Source organism: Rhinoderma darwinii, chromosome 5, assembly GCF_050947455.1.
Source record: "Rhinoderma darwinii isolate aRhiDar2 chromosome 5, aRhiDar2.hap1, whole genome shotgun sequence".
In the NCBI taxonomy this organism is placed as follows: Eukaryota; Metazoa; Chordata; class Amphibia; order Anura; family Rhinodermatidae; genus Rhinoderma; species Rhinoderma darwinii.
The window spans coordinates 117,922,319-117,948,812 of record NC_134691.1 but is presented as its reverse complement, the minus strand read 5'-3'; the positions used below and the strand labels follow the sequence as shown (position 1 = coordinate 117,948,812).

Below are 26,494 nucleotides of genomic sequence, written 5' to 3'. Positions count from 1 at the left end.
GGGTTAACTGGACACAGATTCGTTCCAGCTGAACAGCTGACGAGGGGGAAGGGGTTAACTGGACACAGGTGGTATAAATTAGTCAGCAGACCTCATTTTGAGCTTGCTCTTTCTGAGCTTGGTGGTTTAAGTGGCTTGTGAACTAAGTGGAGTTCTAAAACCGGATTGTGTTGCTGTACTTCTGTATTGTGTTGCTGTATTTCTGTATTCGTTCCAGCTGAACAGCTGACGAGGGGGAAGGGGTTAACTGGACACAGATTCGTTCCAGCTGAACAGCTGACGAGGGGGAAGGGGTTAACTGGACACAGGTGGTATAAATTAGTCAGCAGACCTCATTTTGAGCTTGCTCTTTCTGAGCTTGGTGGTTTAAGTGGCTTGTGAACTAAGTGGAGTTCTAAAACCGGATTGTGTTGCTGTACTTCTGTATTGTGTTGCTGTATTTCTGTATTCGTTCCAGCTGAACAGCTGACGAGGGGGAAGGGGTTAACTGGACACAGATTCGTTCCAGCTGAACAGCTGACGAGGGGGAAGGGGTTAACTGGACACAGGTGGTATAAATTAGTCAGCAGACCTCATTTTGAGCTTGCTCTTTCTGAGCTTGGTGGTTTAAGTGGCTTGTGAACTAAGTGGAGTTCTAAAACCGGATTGTGTTGCTGTACTTCTGTATTGTGTTGCTGTATTTCTGTATTCGTTCCAGCTGAACAGCTGACGAGGGGGAAGGGGTTAACTGGACACAGATTCGTTCCAGCTGAACAGCTGACGAGGGGGAAGGGGTTAACTGGACACAGGTGGTATAAATTAGTCAGCAGACCTCATTTTGAGCTTGCTCTTTCTGAGCTTGGTGGTTTAAGTGGCTTGTGAACTAAGTGGAGTTCTAAAACCGGATTGTGTTGCTGTACTTCTGTATTGTGTTGCTGTATTTCTGTATTCGTTCCAGCTGAACAGCTGACGAGGGGGAAGGGGTTAACTGGACACAGATTCGTTCCAGCTGAACAGCTGACGAGGGGGAAGGGGTTAACTGGACACAGGTGGTATAAATTAGTCAGCAGACCTCATTTTGAGCTTGCTCTTTCTGAGCTTGGTGGTTTAAGTGGCTTGTGAACTAAGTGGAGTTCTAAAACCGGATTGTGTTGCTGTACTTCTGTATTGTGTTGCTGTATTTCTGTATTCGTTCCAGCTGAACAGCTGACGAGGGGGAAGGGGTTAACTGGACACAGATTCGTTCCAGCTGAACAGCTGACGAGGGGGAAGGGGTTAACTGGACACAGGTGGTATAAATTAGTCAGCAGACCTCATTGTGAGCTTGCTCTTTCTGAGCTTGGTGGTTTAAGTGGCTTGTGAACTAAGTGGAGTTCTAAAACCGGATTGTGTTGCTGTACTTCTGTATTGTGTTGCTGTATTTCTGTATTCGTTCCAGCTGAACAGCTGACGAGGGGGAAGGGGTTAACTGGACACAGATTCGTTCCAGCTGAACAGCTGACGAGGGGGAAGGGGTTAACTGGACACAGGTGGTATAAATTAGTCAGCAGACCTCATTTTGAGCTTGCTCTTTCTGAGCTTGGTGGTTTAAGTGGCTTGTGAACTAAGTGGAGTTCTAAAACCGGATTGTGTTGCTGTACTTCTGTATTGTGTTGCTGTATTTCTGTATTCGTTCCAGCTGAACAGCTGACGAGGGGGAAGGGGTTAACTGGACACAGATTCGTTCCAGCTGAACAGCTGACGAGGGGGAAGGGGTTAACTGGACACAGGTGGTATAAATTAGTCAGCAGACCTCATTTTGAGCTTGCTCTTTCTGAGCTTGGTGGTTTAAGTGGCTTGTGAACTAAGTGGAGTTCTAAAACCGGATTGTGTTGCTGTACTTCTGTATTGTGTTGCTGTATTTCTGTATTCGTTCCAGCTGAACAGCTGACGAGGGGGAAGGGGTTAACTGGACACAGATTCGTTCCAGCTGAACAGCTGACGAGGGGGAAGGGGTTAACTGGACACAGGTGGTATAAATTAGTCAGCAGACCTCATTTTGAGCTTGCTCTTTCTGAGCTTGGTGGTTTAAGTGGCTTGTGAACTAAGTGGAGTTCTAAAACCGGATTGTGTTGCTGTACTTCTGTATTGTGTTGCTGTATTTCTGTATTCGTTCCAGCTGAACAGCTGACGAGGGGGAAGGGGTTAACTGGACACAGATTCGTTCCAGCTGAACAGCTGACGAGGGGGAAGGGGTTAACTGGACACAGGTGGTATAAATTAGTCAGCAGACCTCATTTTGAGCTTGCTCTTTCTGAGCTTGGTGGTTTAAGTGGCTTGTGAACTAAGTGGAGTTCTAAAACCGGATTGTGTTGCTGTACTTCTGTATTGTGTTGCTGTATTTCTGTATTCGTTCCAGCTGAACAGCTGACGAGGGGGAAGGGGTTAACTGGACACAGATTCGTTCCAGCTGAACAGCTGACGAGGGGGAAGGGGTTAACTGGACACAGGTGGTATAAATTAGTCAGCAGACCTCATTTTGAGCTTGCTCTTTCTGAGCTTGGTGGTTTAAGTGGCTTGTGAACTAAGTGGAGTTCTAAAACCGGATTGTGTTGCTGTACTTCTGTATTGTGTTGCTGTATTTCTGTATTCGTTCCAGCTGAACAGCTGACGAGGGGGAAGGGGTTAACTGGACACAGATTCGTTCCAGCTGAACAGCTGACGAGGGGGAAGGGGTTAACTGGACACAGGTGGTATAAATTAGTCAGCAGACCTCATTTTGAGCTTGCTCTTTCTGAGCTTGGTGGTTTAAGTGGCTTGTGAACTAAGTGGAGTTCTAAAACCGGATTGTGTTGCTGTACTTCTGTATTGTGTTGCTGTATTTCTGTATTCGTTCCAGCTGAACAGCTGACGAGGGGGAAGGGGTTAACTGGACACAGATTCGTTCCAGCTGAACAGCTGACGAGGGGGAAGGGGTTAACTGGACACAGGTGGTATAAATTAGTCAGCAGACCTCATTTTGAGCTTGCTCTTTCTGAGCTTGGTGGTTTAAGTGGCTTGTGAACTAAGTGGAGTTCTAAAACCGGATTGTGTTGCTGTACTTCTGTATTGTGTTGCTGTATTTCTGTATTCGTTCCAGCTGAACAGCTGACGAGGGGGAAGGGGTTAACTGGACACAGATTCGTTCCAGCTGAACAGCTGACGAGGGGGAAGGGGTTAACTGGACACAGGTGGTATAAATTAGTCAGCAGACCTCATTTTGAGCTTGCTCTTTCTGAGCTTGGTGGTTTAAGTGGCTTGTGAACTAAGTGGAGTTCTAAAACCGGATTGTGTTGCTGTACTTCTGTATTGTGTTGCTGTATTTCTGTATTCGTTCCAGCTGAACAGCTGACGAGGGGGAAGGGGTTAACTGGACACAGATTCGTTCCAGCTGAACAGCTGACGAGGGGGAAGGGGTTAACTGGACACAGGTGGTATAAATTAGTCAGCAGACCTCATTTTGAGCTTGCTCTTTCTGAGCTTGGTGGTTTAAGTGGCTTGTGAACTAAGTGGAGTTCTAAAACCGGATTGTGTTGCTGTACTTCTGTATTGTGTTGCTGTATTTCTGTATTCGTTCCAGCTGAACAGCTGACGAGGGGGAAGGGGTTAACTGGACACAGATTCGTTCCAGCTGAACAGCTGACGAGGGGGAAGGGGTTAACTGGACACAGGTGGTATAAATTAGTCAGCAGACCTCATTTTGAGCTTGCTCTTTCTGAGCTTGGTGGTTTAAGTGGCTTGTGAACTAAGTGGAGTTCTAAAACCGGATTGTGTTGCTGTACTTCTGTATTGTGTTGCTGTATTTCTGTATTCGTTCCAGCTGAACAGCTGACGAGGGGGAAGGGGTTAACTGGACACAGATTCGTTCCAGCTGAACAGCTGACGAGGGGGAAGGGGTTAACTGGACACAGGTGGTATAAATTAGTCAGCAGACCTCATTTTGAGCTTGCTCTTTCTGAGCTTGGTGGTTTAAGTGGCTTGTGAACTAAGTGGAGTTCTAAAACCGGATTGTGTTGCTGTACTTCTGTATTGTGTTGCTGTATTTCTGTATTCGTTCCAGCTGAACAGCTGACGAGGGGGAAGGGGTTAACTGGACACAGATTCGTTCCAGCTGAACAGCTGACGAGGGGGAAGGGGTTAACTGGACACAGGTGGTATAAATTAGTCAGCAGACCTCATTTTGAGCTTGCTCTTTCTGAGCTTGGTGGTTTAAGTGGCTTGTGAACTAAGTGGAGTTCTAAAACCGGATTGTGTTGCTGTACTTCTGTATTGTGTTGCTGTATTTCTGTATTCGTTCCAGCTGAACAGCTGACGAGGGGGAAGGGGTTAACTGGACACAGATTCGTTCCAGCTGAACAGCTGACGAGGGGGAAGGGGTTAACTGGACACAGGTGGTATAAATTAGTCAGCAGACCTCATTGTGAGCTTGCTCTTTCTGAGCTTGGTGGTTTAAGTGGCTTGTGAACTAAGTGGAGTTCTAAAACCGGATTGTGTTGCTGTACTTCTGTATTGTGTTGCTGTATTTCTGTATTCGTTCCAGCTGAACAGCTGACGAGGGGGAAGGGGTTAACTGGACACAGATTCGTTCCAGCTGAACAGCTGACGAGGGGGAAGGGGTTAACTGGACACAGGTGGTATAAATTAGTCAGCAGACCTCATTTTGAGCTTGCTCTTTCTGAGCTTGGTGGTTTAAGTGGCTTGTGAACTAAGTGGAGTTCTAAAACCGGATTGTGTTGCTGTACTTCTGTATTGTGTTGCTGTATTTCTGTATTCGTTCCAGCTGAACAGCTGACGAGGGGGAAGGGGTTAACTGGACACAGATTCGTTCCAGCTGAACAGCTGACGAGGGGGAAGGGGTTAACTGGACACAGGTGGTATAAATTAGTCAGCAGACCTCATTTTGAGCTTGCTCTTTCTGAGCTTGGTGGTTTAAGTGGCTTGTGAACTAAGTGGAGTTCTAAAACCGGATTGTGTTGCTGTACTTCTGTATTGTGTTGCTGTATTTCTGTATTCGTTCCAGCTGAACAGCTGACGAGGGGGAAGGGGTTAACTGGACACAGATTCGTTCCAGCTGAACAGCTGACGAGGGGGAAGGGGTTAACTGGACACAGGTGGTATAAATTAGTCAGCAGACCTCATTTTGAGCTTGCTCTTTCTGAGCTTGGTGGTTTAAGTGGCTTATGAACTAAGTGGAGTTCTAAAACCGGATTGTGTTGCTGTACTTCTGTATTGTGTTGCTGTATTTCTGTATTCGTTCCAGCTGAACAGCTGACGAGGGGGAAGGGGTTAACTGGACACAGATTCGTTCCAGCTGAACAGCTGACGAGGGGGAAGGGGTTAACTGGACACAGGTGGTATAAATTAGTCAGCAGACCTCATTTTGAGCTTGCTCTTTCTGAGCTTGGTGGTTTAAGTGGCTTGTGAACTAAGTGGAGTTCTAAAACCGGATTGTGTTGCTGTACTTCTGTATTGTGTTGCTGTATTTCTGTATTCGTTCCAGCTGAACAGCTGACGAGGGGGAAGGGGTTAACTGGACACAGATTCGTTCCAGCTGAACAGCTGACGAGGGGGAAGGGGTTAACTGGACACAGGTGGTATAAATTAGTCAGCAGACCTCATTTTGAGCTTGCTCTTTCTGAGCTTGGTGGTTTAAGTGGCTTGTGAACTAAGTGGAGTTCTAAAACCGGATTGTGTTGCTGTACTTCTGTATTGTGTTGCTGTATTTCTGTATTCGTTCCAGCTGAACAGCTGACGAGGGGGAAGGGGTTAACTGGACACAGATTCGTTCCAGCTGAACAGCTGACGAGGGGGAAGGGGTTAACTGGACACAGGTGGTATAAATTAGTCAGCAGACCTCATTTTGAGCTTGCTCTTTCTGAGCTTGGTGGTTTAAGTGGCTTGTGAACTAAGTGGAGTTCTAAAACCGGAGTTGAAAAGAGGAGTTGAAGCCCCAGTAAGTACTCTTCTTTTTCTTTGACAATTGTTCGCTGTTTTGGTGTAACTTGGATAATGGATAGCAAGATTGGAGGTTTTCTTCAGTGCACAGTTTGTCATATGTATACACGACTGGAGCCGGAGTTCCAGGGTGAATATCTCTGTGGCAGATGTGAGCATGTTGTTCACCTGGAAGCTCGTATTAGAGATCTGGAGGAGCAGAATGCAACACTGAGGAGGATAGACAATCTTGAGCTGAGCTTGCTGCTCACGGAGCATGCAGTTAGTGGGTTAGAACTGGAGGGTGAAGACATGGGTGAGCAGGATCAGGTAAGTAGCTGGGTTAATGTAGTTAGGGGCAGTAGAAAGGGGTCAAAGACAAGGAAGGCCGATCCGGTTTCTGGCATTCCAAGCAAAATTGCCAGGTTGGGTGATGATGCGAGGGTGTCAGTCTCAGAAAAGGCAGCCCTAGTGGATACTGATCTCCCTAACAGCCGGGAGAACAGCCCAGCTAGTAGTCGGTGGGATGGTAATGCAGGCAAGCCAAGACAATTGATAGTTGTTGGGGATTCTATAATCAGGAAGACGGATAGAATAATTTGTCGCCATGACCGCCTCAACCGAATGGTTTGCTGTCTCCCTGGTGCCAGGGTTCGGCATGTGGTGGAACGGGTGGACAAATTGCTGGGAGGGGCTGGTGATGATCCAGCTGTCGTGGTCCATGTCGGTACCAACGACAGAATAAATGGTAGGTGGAGGAGCCTTAAGAATAATTTTAAAGAACTAGGCTACAAGCTGAAGGGAAGGACCTCCAAGGTTGTATTCTCAGGAATACTGCCTGTGCCATGCGCATCACAGGAAAGACAGCGGGAGCTTAGGGAGTTAAATGCATGGCTGAAGTCTTGGTGTAGAGGAGAAGGATTTGGGTTCCTAGAGCACTGGGCTGACTTTTCATTGGGGTACAAACTGTATTCTGCAGATGATTTGCACCTAAATGGAAGGGGGTCCGCTGTGCTGGGGGAGAGAATTCTAGCTGGGGTGGCGGAGTATTTAAACTAGGGCTGAGGAGGGAGGTCAATGTAGAAAAAAAAGGGGTAGCCAGGTTAGAGAGGGGTCAGACTATATTGGTGGGGGGAGAAACAGAATGTGGGGAGAGGACTAGACAACAAGATAAGGAGATCCTTTCGTTACAAAACATCAGTGTAAATAAAAAGGACCGATTAATGTCAAATCACATTTCTGATAATAAAAGTGAAAAACTGACAGGCAAGTTAAAGTGTATGTTCACAAATGCCAGAAGTCTAGCAAGCAAAATGGGGGAGCTGGAGGCCTTAATACTGGAAGAAGATATAGATATAGTTGGTGTTGCTGAAACATGGCTGGACTCTTCACATGACTGGGCTGTAAATCTACAGGGTTTTACACTTTTTCGTAAAGACAGGACAAATAGGAAAGGTGGTGGTGTATGTCTGTATGTGAGAAGTGATATGAAGGCGAGTGTGAAAGAGACAATAGTGGGTGAAGACTGTGAGGAGGTTGAAACCTTGTGGGTGGAACTAGAAAGGGAGGTAAACACTGAAAAAATTACTTTTGGTGTAATCTATAGACCCCCCAATATAACTGAGGAGATGGAAGGTCAGATATATAAACAGATGGAGCGGGCTGCACAGGCGGGTACTGTAGTGATAATGGGAGATTTTAATTTCCGGGATATTAATTGGTGTCATGGTTCGGCTTCAACTGCAAAGGGGAGACATTTCCTCAACCTGTTGCAGGAAAATTTTATGGGCCAGTTTGTGGAAGACCCGACTAGAGGTGAAGCTCTGTTGGATCTGGTCATTTCTAATAATGCAGATCTTGTTGGGAATGTCAATGTTCGTGAAAACCTCGGTAACAGTGATCACAATATAGTTACATTTTACCTATACTGTAAAAAACAAACGCAGGCTGGGAGGGCAAAAACATTTAATTTTAAGAAAGCCAATTTCCCCAGGATGAGGGCTGCAATTCAGGATATAGACTGGGAAGAACTAATGTCAAATAATGGAACAAATGATAAATGGGAGATTTTCAAATCTACTTTGAGTTATTATAGTGCAAAATTTATTCCTACAGGTAATAAGTATAAACGACTCAAATTAAACCCCACATGGCTTACACCTTCTGTGAAAGGGGCAATACATGACAAAAAAAGGGCATTTAAAAAATACAAATCTGAGGGTACAGCTGTAGCCTTTGTAAAATATAAAGAGCTTAATAAAATCTGTAAAAATGTAATAAAATTAGCAAAAATACAAAATGAAAGGCAGGTGGCCAAGGATAGTAAAACAAATCCTAAAAAATTCTTCAAGCATATAAATGCAAAAAAGCCAAGGTCTGAACATGTAGGACCCCTAAATAATGGTAATGGGGAGTTGATCACAGGGGATCAAGAGAAGGCAGAGTTACTAAATGGGTTCTTTAGCTCTGTGTATACAACAGAAGAAAGAGCAGCTGATGTAGCCGGTGCCAGTGCTGTTAATATATCAGTTGATATACTGAATTGGATGAATGTAGAGATGGTCCAAGCTAAATTAAATAAAATAAATGTGCACAAGGCTCCGGGACCAGATGGGTTACACCCTAGAGTTCTTAAAGAGCTTAGTTCAGTTATTTCTGTCCCCCTTTTCATAATATTCAGAGAATCTCTAGTGACTGGTATAGTGCCAAGGGACTGGCGCAGGGCAAATGTGGTGCCTATTTTCAAAAAGGGCTCTAGGTCTTCCCCGGGTAATTATAGACCAGTAAGCTTAACATCCATCGTGGGGAAAATGTTTGAGGGGCTATTGAGGGACTATATACAGGATTATGTGACAATAAATAGCATTATAAGTGACAGCCAGCACGGTTTTACTAAGGACAGAAGTTGTCAAACTAACCTAATCTGTTTTTATGAAGAGGTGAGCAGAAGTCTAGACAGAGGGGCCGCTGTGGATTTAGTGTTTTTGGACTTTGCAAAGGCATTTGACACTGTCCCCCATAGACGCCTAATGGGTAAATTAAGGACTATAGGTTTAGAAAATATAGTTTGTAATTGGATTGAGAATTGGCTCAAGGACCGTATCCAGAGGGTTGTGGTCAATGATTCCTTCTCTGAATGGTCCCCGGTTATAAGTGGTGTACCCCAGGGTTCAGTGCTGGGACCACTATTATTCAACTTATTTATTAATGATATAGAGGAAGGGATTAATAGCACTATTTCTATTTTTGCAGATGACACCAAGCTATGTAATATAGTTCAGACTATGGAAGATGTTCATGAATTACAGGCAGATTTAAACAAACTAAGTGTTTGGGCGTCCACTTGGCAAATGAAGTTTAATGTAGATAAATGTAAAGTTATGCATCTTGGTACCAACAACCTGCATGCATCATATGTCCTAGGGGGAGCTACACTGGCGGATTCACTTGTTGAGAAGGATCTGGGTGTTCTTGTAAATCATAAACTCAATAACAGCATGCAGTGTCAATCAGCTGCTTCAAAGGCCAGCAGGATATTGTCGTGTATTAAAAGAGGCATGGACTCGCGGGACAGGGATGTAATAATGCCACTTTACAAAGCATTAGTGAGGCCTCATCTAGAATATGCAGTTCAGTTCTGGGCTCCAGTTCATAGAAAGGATGCCCTGGAGTTGGAAAAAATACAAAGAAGAGCAACGAAGCTAATAAGGGGCATGGAGAATTTAAGTTATGAGGAAAGATTGAAAGAATTAAACCTATTTAGCCTTGAAAAAAGAAGACTAAGGGGGGACATGATTAACTTATATAAATATATTAATGGCACATACAAAAAATATGGTGAAATCCTGTTCCTTGTAAAACCCCCTCAAAAAACAAGGGGGCACTCCCTCCGTCTGGAGAAAAAAAGGTTCAAGCTGCAGAGGCGACAAGGCTTCTTTACAGTGAGAACTGTGAATTTATGGAATAGTCTACCGCAGGAGCTGGTCACAGCAGGGACAGTAGATGGCTTTAAAAAAGGGTTAGATAATTTCCTAGAACAAAAAAATATTAGCTCCTATGTGTAGAAATTTTTCCTTCCCTTTTCCCTTCCCTTGGTTGAACTTGATGGACATGTGTCTTTTTTCAGCCGTACTAACTATGTAACTATGTAACTATGTAACATTGCTTTAAATTCCTGTGAAACACCTAAAGGGTTAATAAACTTTCTAAATGCTGTTGTGAATACTTTGAGGGGTCTAGTTTCTAAAATGGGGTGTTTTATGGGCGTTTCTAATTTATAGGCCCCTCAAAGCAACTTCAGAACTGAACTGTAACCTAAAAAAAGAAAAAGAGGCAATACTTTGCTTCTTACATTATACTGATAATAAGCAGCGCCCACCCCGAGATGACCCCAGTTTTGACCGTTTGTATAAACGGAGACCCCTATTAGACCATTCCAGTGCCCGGTTTTCCCAAGCATACACCCCCGAGACGTGTATTTCTGTTGATGAATCCCTGGTACAATTTAAAGGGAGGCTTCACTTCTGCCAGTATGAGCGGGCAAGGTATATGGCGTGAAGTTGTATAAGCTGTGTGAGAGAGCATCAGGGTATATGTACAAATTTAGGATATATGAAGGGAAGGACACCAGTATTCAGCCCCCAGAATGCCCCCCTTACTGGGAGTTAATGCAAAAATTGTGTGGGATTTGGTGCACCCACTGCTGGACCAGGGTTACCACCTCTACCTGGATAATTTTTATACCAGCGTCCCACTCTTCAACTGCCTCACTCCCAGAAGTACTGCGGCATGCGGCACTGCTAGAAGAAATCTGAGAGTCCTCCCTAAGACACTGTTTGGGCAAACACTCAGAAGGGGTGAGAGCAGGGCACATTCTAGCAGCAACATATTGTGTGTCAAGTACAAGGACAAGAGAGATGTCCTTGTATTGACAACAATACATGGCCACACGTACATGTACCTGTACGTGGTACCAGTACAGAAACCCCCAAACCAGACTGCATCCTGGACTACAATAGGTACATGAGAGGGGTGGACTTGTCAGATCAAGTCCTGAAGCACTACAGCGCCATGCGGTGTGGTATAAGAAGCAGGCCGATGGCATTGTACAATGTGTACGTGCTACGTCGATGTGCAGGCCAGAGGGGAACTTTCCTGGAATTTCAAGAGGTGGTTATCAAGAACCTAATCTTTAGGGACCAGGAAGGGGGCACCCAGTACTTCTGTAAGCGAGGCCACACGCATCGTACCAGGGCAACACTTTCCAGGAGAAGTTCCTCAAACTTGCAAAGAAGGGAAAAAGTCAAAAGAGGTGCAAGGTCTGCTATAAGAGGGGCATAAGGAAGGACACAATATATCAATGTGACACGTGTCCCGAAAAACCAGGGCTCTGTATGAAAGGGTTTTAAAATTTATCATACATCCCTTGATTTTTAATCTACCCCAGTTTTACTTACCCTGATGCACTCCGCACAGCTTATCCCCCTCATCTTTCCCTTCTGAGCCCCGCCGTGTGCCCAGGCAGCTGATAACAGCCACATGTAGGGTATTGCTGTACCCGGGAGAACCCACATTACAGTTTATTAGTTGTATGTCTCCGGTGAAAATGCTCACTACACCTCTGGATGAATGCCTTAAGGGGTGTAGTTTTTAAAACAGGGTCACTTCTTGGGGTTTCAACTGAACTGGTACCTCAGGGGCTTCTGCATTCACGAATTAGCACCAGAAAATCCCCAGTAGGCCAAATAGTGGTCCTTCCCTTCTAAGTCCTGCCGTGTGCCCAGGCAGCAGATAACAGCCACATGTAGGGTATTGCCGTACCCAGGAGAACCCACATTACAATTTATAGGGTGTATGTCTCTGGTGGCGCATGCGCACAATATATTGGACACTGAAATGGAATACATATATAGAAAATTGCAAATCTCACACTGCACCATCTGCTGCGCATTACCTTTTAGACAATACCTGTGGGGTCAAAATGCTCACTACACCTCTAGATGAATGCCTTAGGGGGTCTAGATTTTAAAATGTGGTCGCTTCTTGGGGGATTCCATTGCTTTTTCATACCTCTGGGGCTCCACAAATGCAACGTGGCGCACGAAAACCAATCCAGCAAAATCTGGACTCCAAAGAACACATAGCGCTCCTTTCATTCTGAGCCCTCCCATGGGCCCAAACTGCAGTTTATCACCACGAATGGGGTATTGCCGCACTCAGGACAAATTGGGCTACAAATTGGGGTATTTTATTTCTTGTGAAAATAAGAAATTTTGAGCCAAAACGACATATTATTGGAAAAAATAAAATTATTTTTAATTCACAACCCAATTCAAATAAGTTCTGTGAAAAAAATGTGTGGTCTAAATGGTCACAACACCCATAAAATTAATACCTTCAGGTGTGTAGTTTCCAAATTGGGGTCACTTCTGGTGGGTTTCCATTGCTTTGATACCTCTGGGGCTCTGCAAATGCGACATGGCACTCGAAAACCAATCCAGCAAAATCTGAACTCCAAAGAACAATTAGCGCTCCTTTCCTTCGGAGCCCTACCATGGGCCCAAATGGCAGTTTATCACCACAAATGGGGTATTGCCGCACTCAGGACAAATTGGGAAACAAAATGGTGTATTTTATTCCCTATGAAAATAAGAAATTGATAAAAAATGACATCTTATTGGAAAAAATTAAATTTTTTTAATTTCACAGCCCAATTCAAATACGTGCTCTGAAAAAACTGTTGGGTCAAAATGATAACAACAACCATAAATGAATTCCTTGAGGGGTGTAGTTTCCAAAATGGGGTCAATTTTGGTGGATTCCTACTGTTTTGGCACCTCAAAACCTCTCCAAACCTGACATGCTGCCTCAAATATATTCATTTTTTAAATCAGATATTTTTTATTGAAATTTTAAAATTAGACAATACAAAACACACCATACAAACCCTTTCCCTAACCCTCCCCCCAGGCACCATCAAAAATTACAGAAATAAAAGACATATGAGGTGAGACATATTCCAAATGTCGAATAAGTAATTCACCTGTAAACAAGTACAATACAAATGTAAAACAGACATAGGATTCTCTTAATCCCCCCCTCTCCTCACTTCCAGCATATAAATGTAATCCAAGTACAGTACAGAAGCTGACAGCCAGAGAGAATCCACGGGCACAGTTTATGATACAGATTCCGATACACCTAGCCATGGTCCCCATATGGAATCAAATTTTTTAAGCGCTTTACATACACAGCTTTTTCTAAGGCCTCATGCACACGACCGTAAAAACACCCGTTATTGCGGGTCGTAATTACGACCCGCAATAACGGGCTCATAGACTTTTGTTAGCCACGGGTACCTTCTCGTTTTCTCACGAGAAGGTGCCCGTGCCGTTAAAAAAATAGAACATGTTCTATTTTTCTATTTTACGGGCCGTGCTGCTATACTTTATAATGACAGCACGGCTCGCAAAAGCAGCCGGCTGCCCGCGGCCGGCCGTGCTCGTAATTACGAGTCGTAATTACGAGCACGGTTGTGTGCATGAAGCCTTACACAATCATTTTATTCACTTTAGCAATGAATTCGCTCCTAGTCGGCGGGGCGCCTTGTATCCAGTGTAATGCAATACGTTTTCTAGCTATGTATAGCAGCCTTGCAATAGCCAGCCGCCCCAGGACAGAAGTCGGAATATGCGTAACACACCCCAAAACACACTCCATAGGAGTCCCCTGAAGTGTAAGCCCATAAGCATCCTGAATCAGCTTCAGTACGTCTGTTCAATATGTAGTTAACTGTGGACATGACCACAACATATGCATATGATCAGCCCCATCTTCCGAGCATCTGAGACAAGTAGAATCACTCCGTACACCAATGTGGAAAAATTTTTTAGGAGTCTTATATACTCTATGGATAATATATAATTGGGAGAGGCGCCCAGCCTCACTAAGAGAAATATTCGGAACTGCTTCCATGATATCTGACCATTGTTCTTCAGAGATGGGACCCATATCCCTTTCCCATTTTCGAGAAGCCATCAAGGGGTACTTATCCAAAAATTTACTGAGCAACAACTGATAAATGTGTGAGATAACCCCAGAAGTAGTACTCCCAGTATGTAAGACCCTCAAATATATTCTAATAAAAAAGAGGCCCCAAAATGCACTAGGTGCTTCTTTACTTCTGAGGCCTGTGTTTTAGTCCACGAGCACACTAGAGCCACGCATGGGTCATTTCTAAAAACTGCAGAATCTGGACAATAAATATTTAGTAGTGTTTCTCTGGTAAAACCTTCTGTGTTACAGAAAAAATAATAATTTGAAATTCAGCAAGAAAAATGAAATTTGCAAATTTTACCTCCACTTTGCTTTAATTCCTGTGAAATGCCTATAGGGTTAAAAAAAAACCTTTCTAAATGCTGTTTTGAATACTTTGAGGGGTCTAGTTTTTAAAATGGGGTGTTTATGGGGGGTTTCTAATACATAGGCCCGTCAAAGCCACTTCAAAACCGAAAAGGTACCTTAAAAAAAAACAACTTTTGACATTTTCTTAAAAATATGAGAAATTGCTGCTTATGTTCTAAACCTTGTAACGTCGAAGAAAAATAAAAGAATGTTCAAAAAACGATGCAAATCTAAAGTAGGCATATGGGAAATGTGAACTAGTAACTATTTTGGGTGGTATAACCATCTGTTTTACAAGCAGATGCATTTAAATTCAGAAAAATTTAATTTTTTCTAAATTTTCCTATTTTTCACAAATAAACACTGAATATATCGACCAAATTTTACCACTAATATGAAACCGAATGTGTCACGAGAAAACAATTTCAGAATCACTTGTATTCCCAAGTTATTACCATATAAAGTGAAATATGTCCGATTTGAAAAATGGGCTCTGAGCCTTAGGGCTTATTCAGACGAACGTATAATACGTCCGTGCTACGCGCGTGATTTTAATGCGCGTCGCACGGATCTATGTTAATGAATGGGGCCGTTCAGACTGTCAGTGAATTTCACGCAGCGTATGTCCGCTGCGTGAAACGCACGACATGTCCTATATTTGGCCGTGCTTCGCGCAGCACGCACCCATTGAAGTCAATGGGTGCGTGCAAATCGCGCTCGGCACACGGAAGCACTTCTGGGTGCCGCGCGTGATTCGCGCAACTGCAGTAAAATGAATGAATGAAAACGGAAAAGCACCACGTGCTTTTCTGTTTACAAACATAAAAACAGAGTGTCATAATGATGCCGGCTGCGCGAAAATCACGCAGCCACGCATCATATGCTGATGACACACGGACCTTTTGCAGACCTTTTGCGCGCGCAAAACGCACACGCTCGTGTGAATCCGGCCTTAAGGTCCAAACTAGGCTGCGTCCTTAAAGAGGCTCTGTCACCACATTATAAGTGGCCTATATTGTACATGATGTGATCGGCGCTGTAATGTAGATTACAGCAGTGTTTTTTATTTAGAAAAATGATCATTTTTGAAGGAGTTATGACCTATATTAGCTTTATGCTAATAAGTTTCTCAATGGACAACTGGGCGTGTTTTACTATATAACCAAGTGGGCGTTGTACAGAGGAGTGTATGATGCTGACCAATCAGTGACCAATCAGCGTCATACACTTCTCTCCATTCATTTACACTGCAGATAGCGATATAGCTATATCGCTATTTGCAGTCACATAAACACACTATAACGCTACGCATGTGTCATGACAATGAATATACATTGCCTCCAGCTAGGACGTCGTGTATTCATTCTCCTGACCAGTTCTGTAGCGTCTGTGTGATTTACAGCACAGCACAGCTCGATCTTGCTGTGAATGACAGTTTACAGCGTAATCTTGCTATGCTGTAAATCACAGAGAAGCTACAGAAGTGGTCAGGAGAATGAATACACATGACGCCCTGGCTGGGGGTAATGTATATTCATATTTATAACACATGAGTAGCGTTATAGTGTGTTTATGTGACTGCAAATAACGATATAGCTATAAAAAACACTGCTGTAATCTACATTACAGCGCCGATCACATCATGTACAATATAGGCCACTTATAATGTGGTGACAGAGCCTCTTTAGGGGGTTAAGGGGCTGCCACTGATTATTTGTTGAGATAGTATTATTTATGCCATAACATTATTGGATATGTCCTGTGATCGGACCGGTGTTTGATCCTTATGTTCCAGAGGGCAGATGTTGGGGGAATGTGTGTGGTAGCAGCCAACAGTCATTAGACTTGTAAGATCCCACTGAAATTTACAGGATCTGTCAACAGAAGTTTAGTGCCCTTACAGCAAGCTATTATGTTGTTACATGCACTGTGAGGTGAAAAGAAACCATTGTTTGTAACATAAAATTTAACATTGAAATTGATCAAACATAAAAAACAATCAAAAATAATTTTGTATTTTAGTCCACTTACTCTTCTGGATTTTCCGAATGGGGGGTGTAAACCAACCTTTCATCAACAGACACCAAATTTGTAAGTGAGATCTTAAATGGAAAAATAAAATTTTACTTCAATATAAACTCCTAATAATATTATTGTATTGCTTTTTAAATTGGGCAAATGGGACACTCAGGCCCACTCTTATAAATGTATTTTTGCTGTTATTTTTTTTGTGAAAAAAAATAAATTGTAAGTGTCTAATCTGCTGTGCGACATATTTATTAATCATTTGCGCTAGAATTGGGCTTGGCAGGATATAAACACATTTATGAAATGCAACTTTTTAAAAAAGTTAACAAAAAAAGTTATAAATGAGAAAAAAAAAGTTATATAGCCAACAACGTCACTCCTTTACTTTTTGTCACCCATCCTTAGAATTTTCATAGTTCTAATCTGATTGGTTACTATTTTTTGTCTGCACTACTTGCCTACACAATCGCATAGCAACAGTCTATGCATGCATAGGGTGGCAACCAAAGATATCAATCATCCTGTGGAAACTGCCGTTGCCAATGAGAGATCCTCGCGGGCGCTTCCTGTGCTCTGTAGATGATGTATAGCTATTGCCATACAGTCATCTATCTCTCTCCCCTAACAGCTGTGAATATGATTCCTGTAGTAAAGTAGGTGTGGTTTCTGGAAGCAACATAGTAGCTATAAGTTGGTTTAGAACATTCAAATAAATAATTTATACATGTCTTAAATGAAAAAAAAATTGCATTGTGATGGAGGTGAGGTTGGGGGGGAGGGGTAGAAATCCAGCTGGCGAGGTTTTTATTTAAAACGTATAAAGTACAATTCCAGTTGGGAGGGTGAGTTCCACAATGGATATCCATAAATAGCTGTTCCTTTTTAACAAATGTTTTTTTACATGATGTTCCAGGTAATATTTGAGAAGTGTATGTATGATATACATATATGAACAAAAGATAAAACTGGAGAGTCCCAGAGGACATACCGTAGTTAAAACAAAAGTCTTCTTTCATGTTTCCTGGCCCATGTGATTAGTGTTGGATATTACCTCTTCCTGAAGTATGATGTTCATTTAACTATAACTATACAGTTACCGCAAATTGACATAAATGTACGTCATAAAGATGGAGCGGGCACAGGAGCTGTGCCTGCGTCCCCACTTTCATGTGCCAGGTGTGTTATACAGCTGACACCTTGCTCTAACGGCTGTAATCGCACCTCTGCCAGCCCATCGCCCTTCCCAAAATCGATTGCAGGTTGCCGATGAGTTACCATGGCAGCTGGGGGGCCATTGTCATAGCCATCTAGGATGCCAGGGCCTAATAAGATGCTTGTCAGCACGGGGATGACAGGCATAATACACTGCAATACAGAAGTATTGCAGTATATTCAATTAGCAATCCAACAATTGCAAAGTCTAGTCCCCTAGTCAGACCAAAAAATGGTAAAAAAATAATATATTAATGAAAGGAAAAAAACTAATAAAAATGTATTTATTTTAAACAAAGCCAGATTTGCTGCTTTTTTTTCTCACCTTACGAAAAACTGAACAAAAAGTGATCACAAACTTGTATGTACCCCAAAATGGTACCAACCAAAATGTCAACTCATCATGCAAAAAAACTAGCCCTCACACAGCTTTGTCCACAGAAAAATATAAAAGCACTGGCTCTCAGTATGGCCACAGCAAAACAAATGATTTATTTTTTTTAATAAAAATGTTTTTATGGTAGTAAAAAAAATATTTTTTATGGGTTTTGGAATGCAGCAACACAAAAACTATTATATTTTTAAAAAAGTGTTCTTATTGTACAAAAATAGCAAAACAAAATAAACTAGATAAATTTGGTATCTTCGAAAACGTATTGACCCACAGAATAAAGTTAACATGTAATTTATACTGTATGGTAAACCCTGTAAAAAAAGAAAACCCCAAAAACAATGATAGAATTGCTGTCTTTTTCGAACCCCCCCCTTAAAAAAATTATTTTAAAAGTTAGACAAAATAACCCCAAAATAGTGCCATTAAACATACAACTCATCCCGCAAAAAATAAACCCTAAAACAGTTATCTCAATGGAAAAATAATTGTTATGGCCCTTACAATGCAACGATGAAAAAACAAAACAAAAATCACCACATCCTGAAGCTCAAAATAGGCAGCAAATTATCAAAATGATACTCACATTTGTTGAACATAATACCATTTTCTTTTCTACTGGATCCACTACGGAATGCTCCTTAATATATGTCAAAGTTCTGCTGGTTCCGAGAATCTGAAATTAATCATAGGAGAGCATGTTCCAACTAGAATCTTTTCTTACCAAATTTAGTGACAGTCCGTAAAACGAATACATAACATAATATAATGCATTGACTGCACCACCGGTAATCTACAATTTAGTATTTTAGAATATTTATGGATGCTGTCCACTAAGAAACTAAAAACCTTTCAACCATTTCCAGATATTCCCTATAAGTCCAGGGGGATAATGCTAGCACCTTTAGTAATGTAGGTATGAAAGAACAGGGAAGAAACATTATACTTTGAGTTCAGGTATGCTGTTTATCATTCTATGCGCATTTGTTCAAAATGTGTTTAAGATTCGATGTACATGTTTCTTATGCGGATTGGAATAATTTTTCTTTTAATTGCACATGTAGGCTGCAGAAAACTTGCTTTCCCGGTCGTCCAAAGGCATCACAGCAATGGGTTAAGCTGCCCTAATTGGACAGAGGACAAGTTTATTAGCAATATTTAGTGAGTGCTCCCTACAAAACCTGATCCCACAACAAACCAAATGTGTTTGTTTCTTCTGAGGTATGGACAGTTAGGTTGTGCTCCCTTCCTCCCTGGTAGAGGTGGCTCTATTGAGGGAGTGATATTCTGTTGTTTTCGTCATCACTAAAACAGTAAATGGTCTCAGCTTTCAATCCCACTCTTCTGTTTAAATCTCTAAGGTGGCTCAGAGTTGATTTGGAAATTCTGCCTACCATGGAGACTAGGGCGTTTTTTTTGTGAGGTAAATTGGATGCCTTAGCTTCACAATGTATTGGGAGTCCTCTATCTAGTGCTAGGAGTGGTCCTTGCCTTCCGGTATATGCATACTATTGTAGTCGCTCAGGTGTTTTTCACCCGTTGCCTGTTATATCTGAGGTTACAGACTTCGAGTATCCTGCTAGTTGTAGGGATGATGTGCGTGGGCTAATATGAGGTGAGTGGGATTATATCCTTAGCTCCCCAGTATAAATGCTGAAGACTTCATTCTTTTACTTAGGCACTGTGGGGCAGATTTATTATTACTGTCGAAGGCCCAGTTCACAGAGTTTTTTGGCGCTGACTTTGACGCTGAAACCGCCTCAGACTCAGCACGGGGGAAAAAAGCTGCATGTCCTTTCTTGCCACCTCTGACCTCTCTTTGAAATCAATGGGAGGCAGAAAAAGCGTTTTTCGTGGTGTTTTGTGCCCGCGGTGCTCAATGGCTGTGACCGAAAAACGCAGCAATAAAGTGTAGGCAGGTCAAAATCTGCTTTAAAATTCCTGAAGGAATTTTGAGGCAGATTTTTTTCTGCCTGCAAAGAACTCTGTGTGAACTAGGCCTTAAACTTAGATTAAAACTAGACCAAGCAGATAGAATATGCACCAGGTCTGTCACGGTTGTGCACACTGTATAATAAATTTGCCGCATCTTTCTAAACATGTAAGGCTCTTTTCTATTTTTTATGCCACCTCTTGGTTGGCTTACTTTAGACCAATATTTTGGTTGCTATTTGTCATACTTTAGGCCACGTCTCCCTTTCTAGACCCTCTTCAAGACTGTCTAATGAGCTGCAAAAAGTGTCTAAAACACATAATAAACATGGCGCATGGCCTATACGCCAGTTTTATGAAGCAAATTGAGCCAGAATTCTGGCGCAATTAGCTTTGTAAACCTCCACCTGTGAGTCTTTGCTGGCAGTTATTGTTCTGGCTGATACTATTGCTGAGGTGTCTTAGCGCTCCGTTATTAGGTTTCTGTATGGTTAGCGTCCGTTAAGCTTACCTTGCTGCTCTTTTTTTGTTGCCTTTTAGGCTCTTCTACGGTATAGGTGACTACCAGTCTTGGTGCGGGCACTGTGGAGTGGTCCATCTGCATTATATTTTGCTGTTTCTCATGCCATCTTCTTTTTTGTAGATGACTATCCTCTGTGACTTCCGGAAAATAAAACATAAGTCTCGTCAACAGCTTTTCCGCAGCTACAGGCTGGATGTTGCTGCCACAGAAAGTGGCCTTGGAGAATGAGGCTGTTTAATTTTCCCTCCCTTGTATTGCTTCTTATGTTCCATTGCTGTGCTGCCGTAGGAGGACCAGGTTCATGAAAATGTACCTACCTGAAATTATAGCTTCCTGGAGTCCGTAGGCAGTACATTACCACCCTATTAAATGTATTGCTGCATACTTCACGTTTAGTTTGTTGTGTGATCAGGTTTTGTAGAGAGCATTGCAGTTGCTAATAATTGTTTAAAAATTATTGCTATTTAACCTATTCTCTGTCCAATTAGGGCTGAAGTAAATGTAACCCTTTGCCTACGCACTCTAGGATTTCATGATAATTAGCACTTTCATGGCTTTAAAATGCATAAGCGTTATTACTTTAGTTCTGAAGTGAGTTGACTGACAACAAGATTGCTCGATAAAGGAATTTATATTTTTGTGGGTGTGGGTTTGTAACCGCTCTACTTCATACATAGAGAAAATTATAAAGTTAAGGGCACCTGTTCTTTTGTAAAAGTTCCACAAGACTCACCTCTATGGGTCCTTTATGCCTGAACCAAGATCACCTGGAGGGGCTGGGGTAGTGAAGCTAGGGTGAGTATGTAGCCTCAAATTTACTTTGGTAGTTGTAAAGCATGTTGGTAAAGCCCCCTTCAGATCTGCACTGTGAATAGGGCCCCTTTTGCTCTGACACAGGCCAAAAGAGTGTACTTTTGCCTTAGTCGGGCTGGTTTACATTAGAATACCTTTTTTTTTAAAGCTGAAATAGCGTAGTAGACTACGCAATTTCATCCAGAGGGATCTCGCGGTAGAAATAGTGATGTCAGGACCTTCCCCAGGGCCGTTGTCCTCGAGCACTCGGAAAAGGGACAGGGCTGCTTGGGCAACGTATCCCACCTTATGCATAGTGGGATACAATGCAGCCTTCCGTCAGAGGCATACGTCGGGAGTCCTCCCGACATATACTTCTGACAGAAATCAGTTAACATGATGTAAGGGGGGGCCTAACACGGTTATACACTATAATTCACATCAGCTTAGATTTAACATATTAATTGTAGATATAGCAATATATAAAAACATTCAATTTTGAAAAGTGTAATGCCTGTTAGGGGTTTTATATACATGACGTATTAAGGCCAAATATTTGTGCAACATTGTATGTGAGGAGAAATCTTGGACGAGTAACAAAAGAACTTCTTAGCAAAGTGACATTGTGGTTTTCAAATTGTTTTGGTAAATTAATCTTTACAAAATTGTACTTACTGCCCTCACAAGACCTGGCAGCCTCCACTCAGTGCTGAGAAGGCGATAACTGTGTAATCTTCCTTGGTTATCCAGACTCCGATCAACCACATCCACACCTACTACACAAGGATTCATGGGATTAGGGTATTTCCTCATGGCTGCCTTTATTACTGTATCCCATGGGTGACTGTAAGTACAGGTATACAATATATTAAAATCATTAGTTTTGCAGTCTTGTAATTGTGGTGCAAGGATCTTATTGGGTGCTAAGAATAAGGACTTCCATGGTCATCTGTCAACAAAAGATGCCATGCAATAAGTAACTGTAAGGCTGGGTTCACACAACCTATTTTCAGGCGTAAACGAGGCGTTTTACGCCTCGAATTACGCCTGAAAACACGTCTCAAATACGTCGGCAAACATCTGCCCATTCATTTCAATGGGTTTGCCGACGTACTGTGCCGACGGCCTGTAATTTTACGCGTCGCTGTCAAAAGACGGCGCATAAAATAACAGCTTCGTCAAAGAAGTGCAGGACACTTCTTGGGACGTAATTTGAGCCGTTTTTCAATGACTTCAATGAAGAAAAGCTCCAAATTACGGCTGTAATTGACACAAAACGCGAGTACGAGCAATTACGTCTGAAATGCAGGAGCTGTTTTCTCCTGAAAACAGCTCCGTAATTTCAGCCGTAATTGTCGTTATCGTGTGCACATACCCTAATAGTATTACTGACTATAGCCTAAGGCACACCAATTCTTTCCGCTCATTCAGCCCATAATGTATGCACGCAATTTATTTAAGAGGTCACTTTTCACGAACTACATATTAGCGGTGACCATTTCCCAACTTGATCAACTACTCACATTTTCTCTTGTCTAATATTTAAGAAATTATTTCATAAACATAGGTGCTTCAGCGTTTCGAGGTCTTATTGGCAGTATTTATAGTGCCCTTACCTCCATCTTTGACCGCAGTGTTAAAATCTCCTGCCAAGATTTCCAGGATACGGTGCCTAATAGGGTGGCACACAGGATGACTGCAGGGTTTTGTGTCATATGACACGCCCCATTCACTCTGTATGCAGTCGTTTTGGCTCTCACTTTTTAATTAGCATCTCTAATGGTAACACTGTTCATATGTTAAGCTGGCCAATGTGTATTGGGGCAACCCAACTATTCCATGAGGTCTGTAGTCAAGGAAAAATGAGGCTTAGACAGACTGAAGTTTATCAATCCCAGTCCTTTTGGTTAATTAAGCCTCTTAAATGTTATTACTTTTACACTGGTGTATGTAAAAAGGGTGGATTGTTGAAACTCCGCTGTTACAAGTATCCCGTCATTTGCATGAAAGTTTTAAAAAATGTTATAAAAAAGGTAACAAATATAAATCTTAGAGATTTCTTTTCAGTAACCCTGGTACTGCCATTTAAATTGGATAAAAACCTTTCTCATTACGTCAGTGCAAAGCCATGCGTAACGCATAAAAGAAGTTCTAGCCTAAGCTGTTTTATATTCAGGACACAGTGACATTCAGTCCAGACAATACTGTTCAATAAGAATTTATACACTGGTGGGTGACAGACATGAACATAAAGGAGTAAGTACATGACAAAGGTTATATCTCTGAGAATAAAGGGTAAAGTAGACAACCAGTGACGTCTATAATCCCAACAGCAACAAGATTGTTCATCGAATAAAACCTCCACTTCACGTCACTGGGTTAAACAGTAAATACTGAAGGGAAATATAAGTGATTATCTAAGCTATCATACTACGACCAAGCAGGTGAGAACATTTAGACAACAGTTGTAATTTGTGAAAGACAGAAAAATCCTATTCTTAGGAGAATGAGTATTCTCTACTACAAAGGAGAATGACAACATATTCTATGTTGTGCTTTATCAATCAATCATCTATTCAGGGGATTGGAACTTCACCCTTTTTTACCATGTACTTACTCAGCTACTTGTCGATTTCACATACATGTAGCCCAAGTGGCGGTGACCGCTAAGAAAGGGCAGATATAGAGAAGAGGGGCCACTGCTTCTTCATAGCACAACCCCATACAGGAAAGCTGGACCAGGTGCTAGAAAGGTCCTCTCATATATCGACCACTGCTCCTCTGAAAGCAGTCCCAACAAACACACCTCCGGCCTGCGAGGTATCGTCTTCCCCATCACTGCCGTCAATAGTGCGACCACCTCTTCCCAAAAGCTAAGGATCCAGTGACATCCCCACATCAAATGAATAAAATCAGCCCTATCCTCCCCACACCTATGACATTGTGAGGATGCCATCCGTCCCATACGGTATAATCTTATGGACGTTAAATAACATTGGTGGATGATGAACAGTTGCACCAGTTTATTATTAGCAGCGGGTGAAACCAGCAAGTGGGACCCCTGAGCCTCCCTCCAGTCCTCAGCTGTAAGTTGTGGAATAAGTTCTCGCCACCTATCCTCAGCCGCCAGGGGCTCCATTCGCAATTTAGCATCTAGTAGAAAGGAATACATTTGGGACACGACTCCACGCGTAAACGAAGTACCCAACCTCACCACCAAGTCATATCTAGAGATGTTTGTGGAGTTCAGTGGGAATTGTGCTAGTAGAGCACGGTGAAGCTGCATACAGTATAACTCATCCCCCGGTGGTATATTAAAAGCCGCCCGAATCTCACTCACCGCCATGACCGAACCATCCCCCGTTAGTAGTTGTGATAGGGTATTTACATCTCTAGAGGACCAATAGTTCTTCCCCAATAGCCCATGTAGATGAGAAAAACTCGGATTATCCCACAGCGGACTCTCCGCCACCACCCCAACAAACCCCAGTAGATCTCTAACCTGTTGCCATACTCGTCTGGCCAACTTATGCAAGGGTAACAGAGCGCGATGTCTACAATCATGCGGTTCCAATACCGGCCACAGGCTTTTCAAGCCCAGGACCCGAGCCATATGACACTCAGCATTAGTCGTTAGGGGGGGGGGGGGGGGAGACCCAAGATATCAAATACCTGAGCTGACCCGCCAGATAATATAAAAAAACATCTGGTAACGCAGCCCCCGCCTCATCTTTAGGTCTCTGAAGAGTAGAAAGCTTGAGTTTAGATCTCCCCCCCCCCCCCATACAAATGGCTTGAACAGCGAGTTTATTATTTTGAAGAAACGTTTAGGCACCAATACATCAATAAGTTCCAGCACATACAAAAGCTTTGGCAAGACAATCATCTTTAGTATATTAACGCGACCTGCCAACGACAGAGGCAGGCTTTTCCACACCTGTAGTTTATCCCTTAGGTACGTCACAAGAGGTGCTACATTTAACCCATACGATCGAGAGCTATCCCTAGCAATATTAATCCCCAGGTATTTGAATTCTGAATTAACTTATAAACCACAGAACTGAGTGCCCCAACCACAGTCATCCTGCCTCAAAGGCATCAGATACGATTTGGACCAGTTAATCAGCAACCCAGAATACCTCCCAAAGTCATTAATAAGGGAAATGGCCCTAGGAAGAGTGGCATTGGGGTTAGCCATAAAAAGCGCCATGTCGTCCGCATATAACCCTATGCGGTCCTCTTTGGGCTCTATTCTAATCCCCATATATGCCAGAGACGCCAAAGCCCAGTCCTGCTGTTCCCCCCAGCCAATCTGTGCCACTACCTACACCCGTCTTATATTTTCCGAGGTGGACTTGCCCGGTATAAAGCCACACTGATCTGGATGGATAATCTCCTTTATCACAGCATCTTTGTCAGGATTTTGTAATCTACTGTCAGCAGTGAAATCGGTCTATATGAACCACATTCATCAGGGTTTTTACCTGAGTTTTAACAACACAATTATGGTGGCATCACACATGGAATCCGGAAGAGCAGAGCTCCCATAGCTATGTTCATAGCTATGTTCAAACAGGGCCAACAATTGGGGGGCCAGCAGCTCCCCATATTGTAAATATACCTCAAGGAGAATACCATCCGGCCCTGAAGCCTTCCCCTTAGACATAGACGCCATCCCTTCCAAAATTTCTTCCACAGTAAAAGGAGCATCTAGCATTGCCACCTGCTCAGCTGTCAAAGTAGGAAACGCTATTCCATCCAAATACAACTCCAACTCATCCAGCGCATAATCAACCCGCGAAGAATACAGCTGATCATAAAAGTGTGTGAATTGCGTGAGAATATCCCCCGGGGAAGTGCAGAGTCTATCGCCTGGCCCCGCTATACACATCACCGGAGGGGATCTAGAACTGTTCCTGACCACATGAGCAAGAATTTTACCCGATTGATTGCCCAATTCAAAATGAGACTGTTTACTAAAAAATAGACTACGAGAAGTCTTATCCCTCAAGACCTGCAAGTACTCTCTACCCAAATCCAGCCATGTATTCCGGTTCGCCTGTGAGGGATCCAGGACGAACACCCTTTCCGCCTGTGAACATCTACATGCCAAATCCTCCTCCTGAAGGGCTGAAGCGCGTTTAACATATGATATGGAAGATCGGAGACATCCCCTCAAATAGGCCTTGAGGGTGTCCGACACCAGCGAGCGGTTCTCTGTCTGAGCATGCGCCTCTATAAAAATTGCCAACTGATCCAGTATGCGATCATTTTGCTGAATG

The 26,494-nt window shown here is 42.8% G+C and overlaps 1 protein-coding gene across 1 annotated transcript in view; it reads right to left on the bottom strand.

The window, feature by feature from the left end:
• The window catches only part of PRELID3A (PRELI domain containing 3A), an 84,663-nt gene that overhangs the window by 40,568 nt on the left and 17,601 nt on the right, over positions 1 to 26,494 (bottom strand). Inside the window, exons 2-4 of the mRNA XM_075828370.1 lie at positions 21,888 to 22,056; positions 18,552 to 18,641; positions 16,366 to 16,436 (exon numbers count right to left, since the gene is read on the bottom strand). Of these exons, the coding sequence (XP_075684485.1) occupies positions 16,366 to 16,436; positions 18,552 to 18,641; positions 21,888 to 22,056 (330 nt within the window). The remainder of the gene's footprint in view (positions 1 to 16,365; positions 16,437 to 18,551; positions 18,642 to 21,887; positions 22,057 to 26,494) is intronic.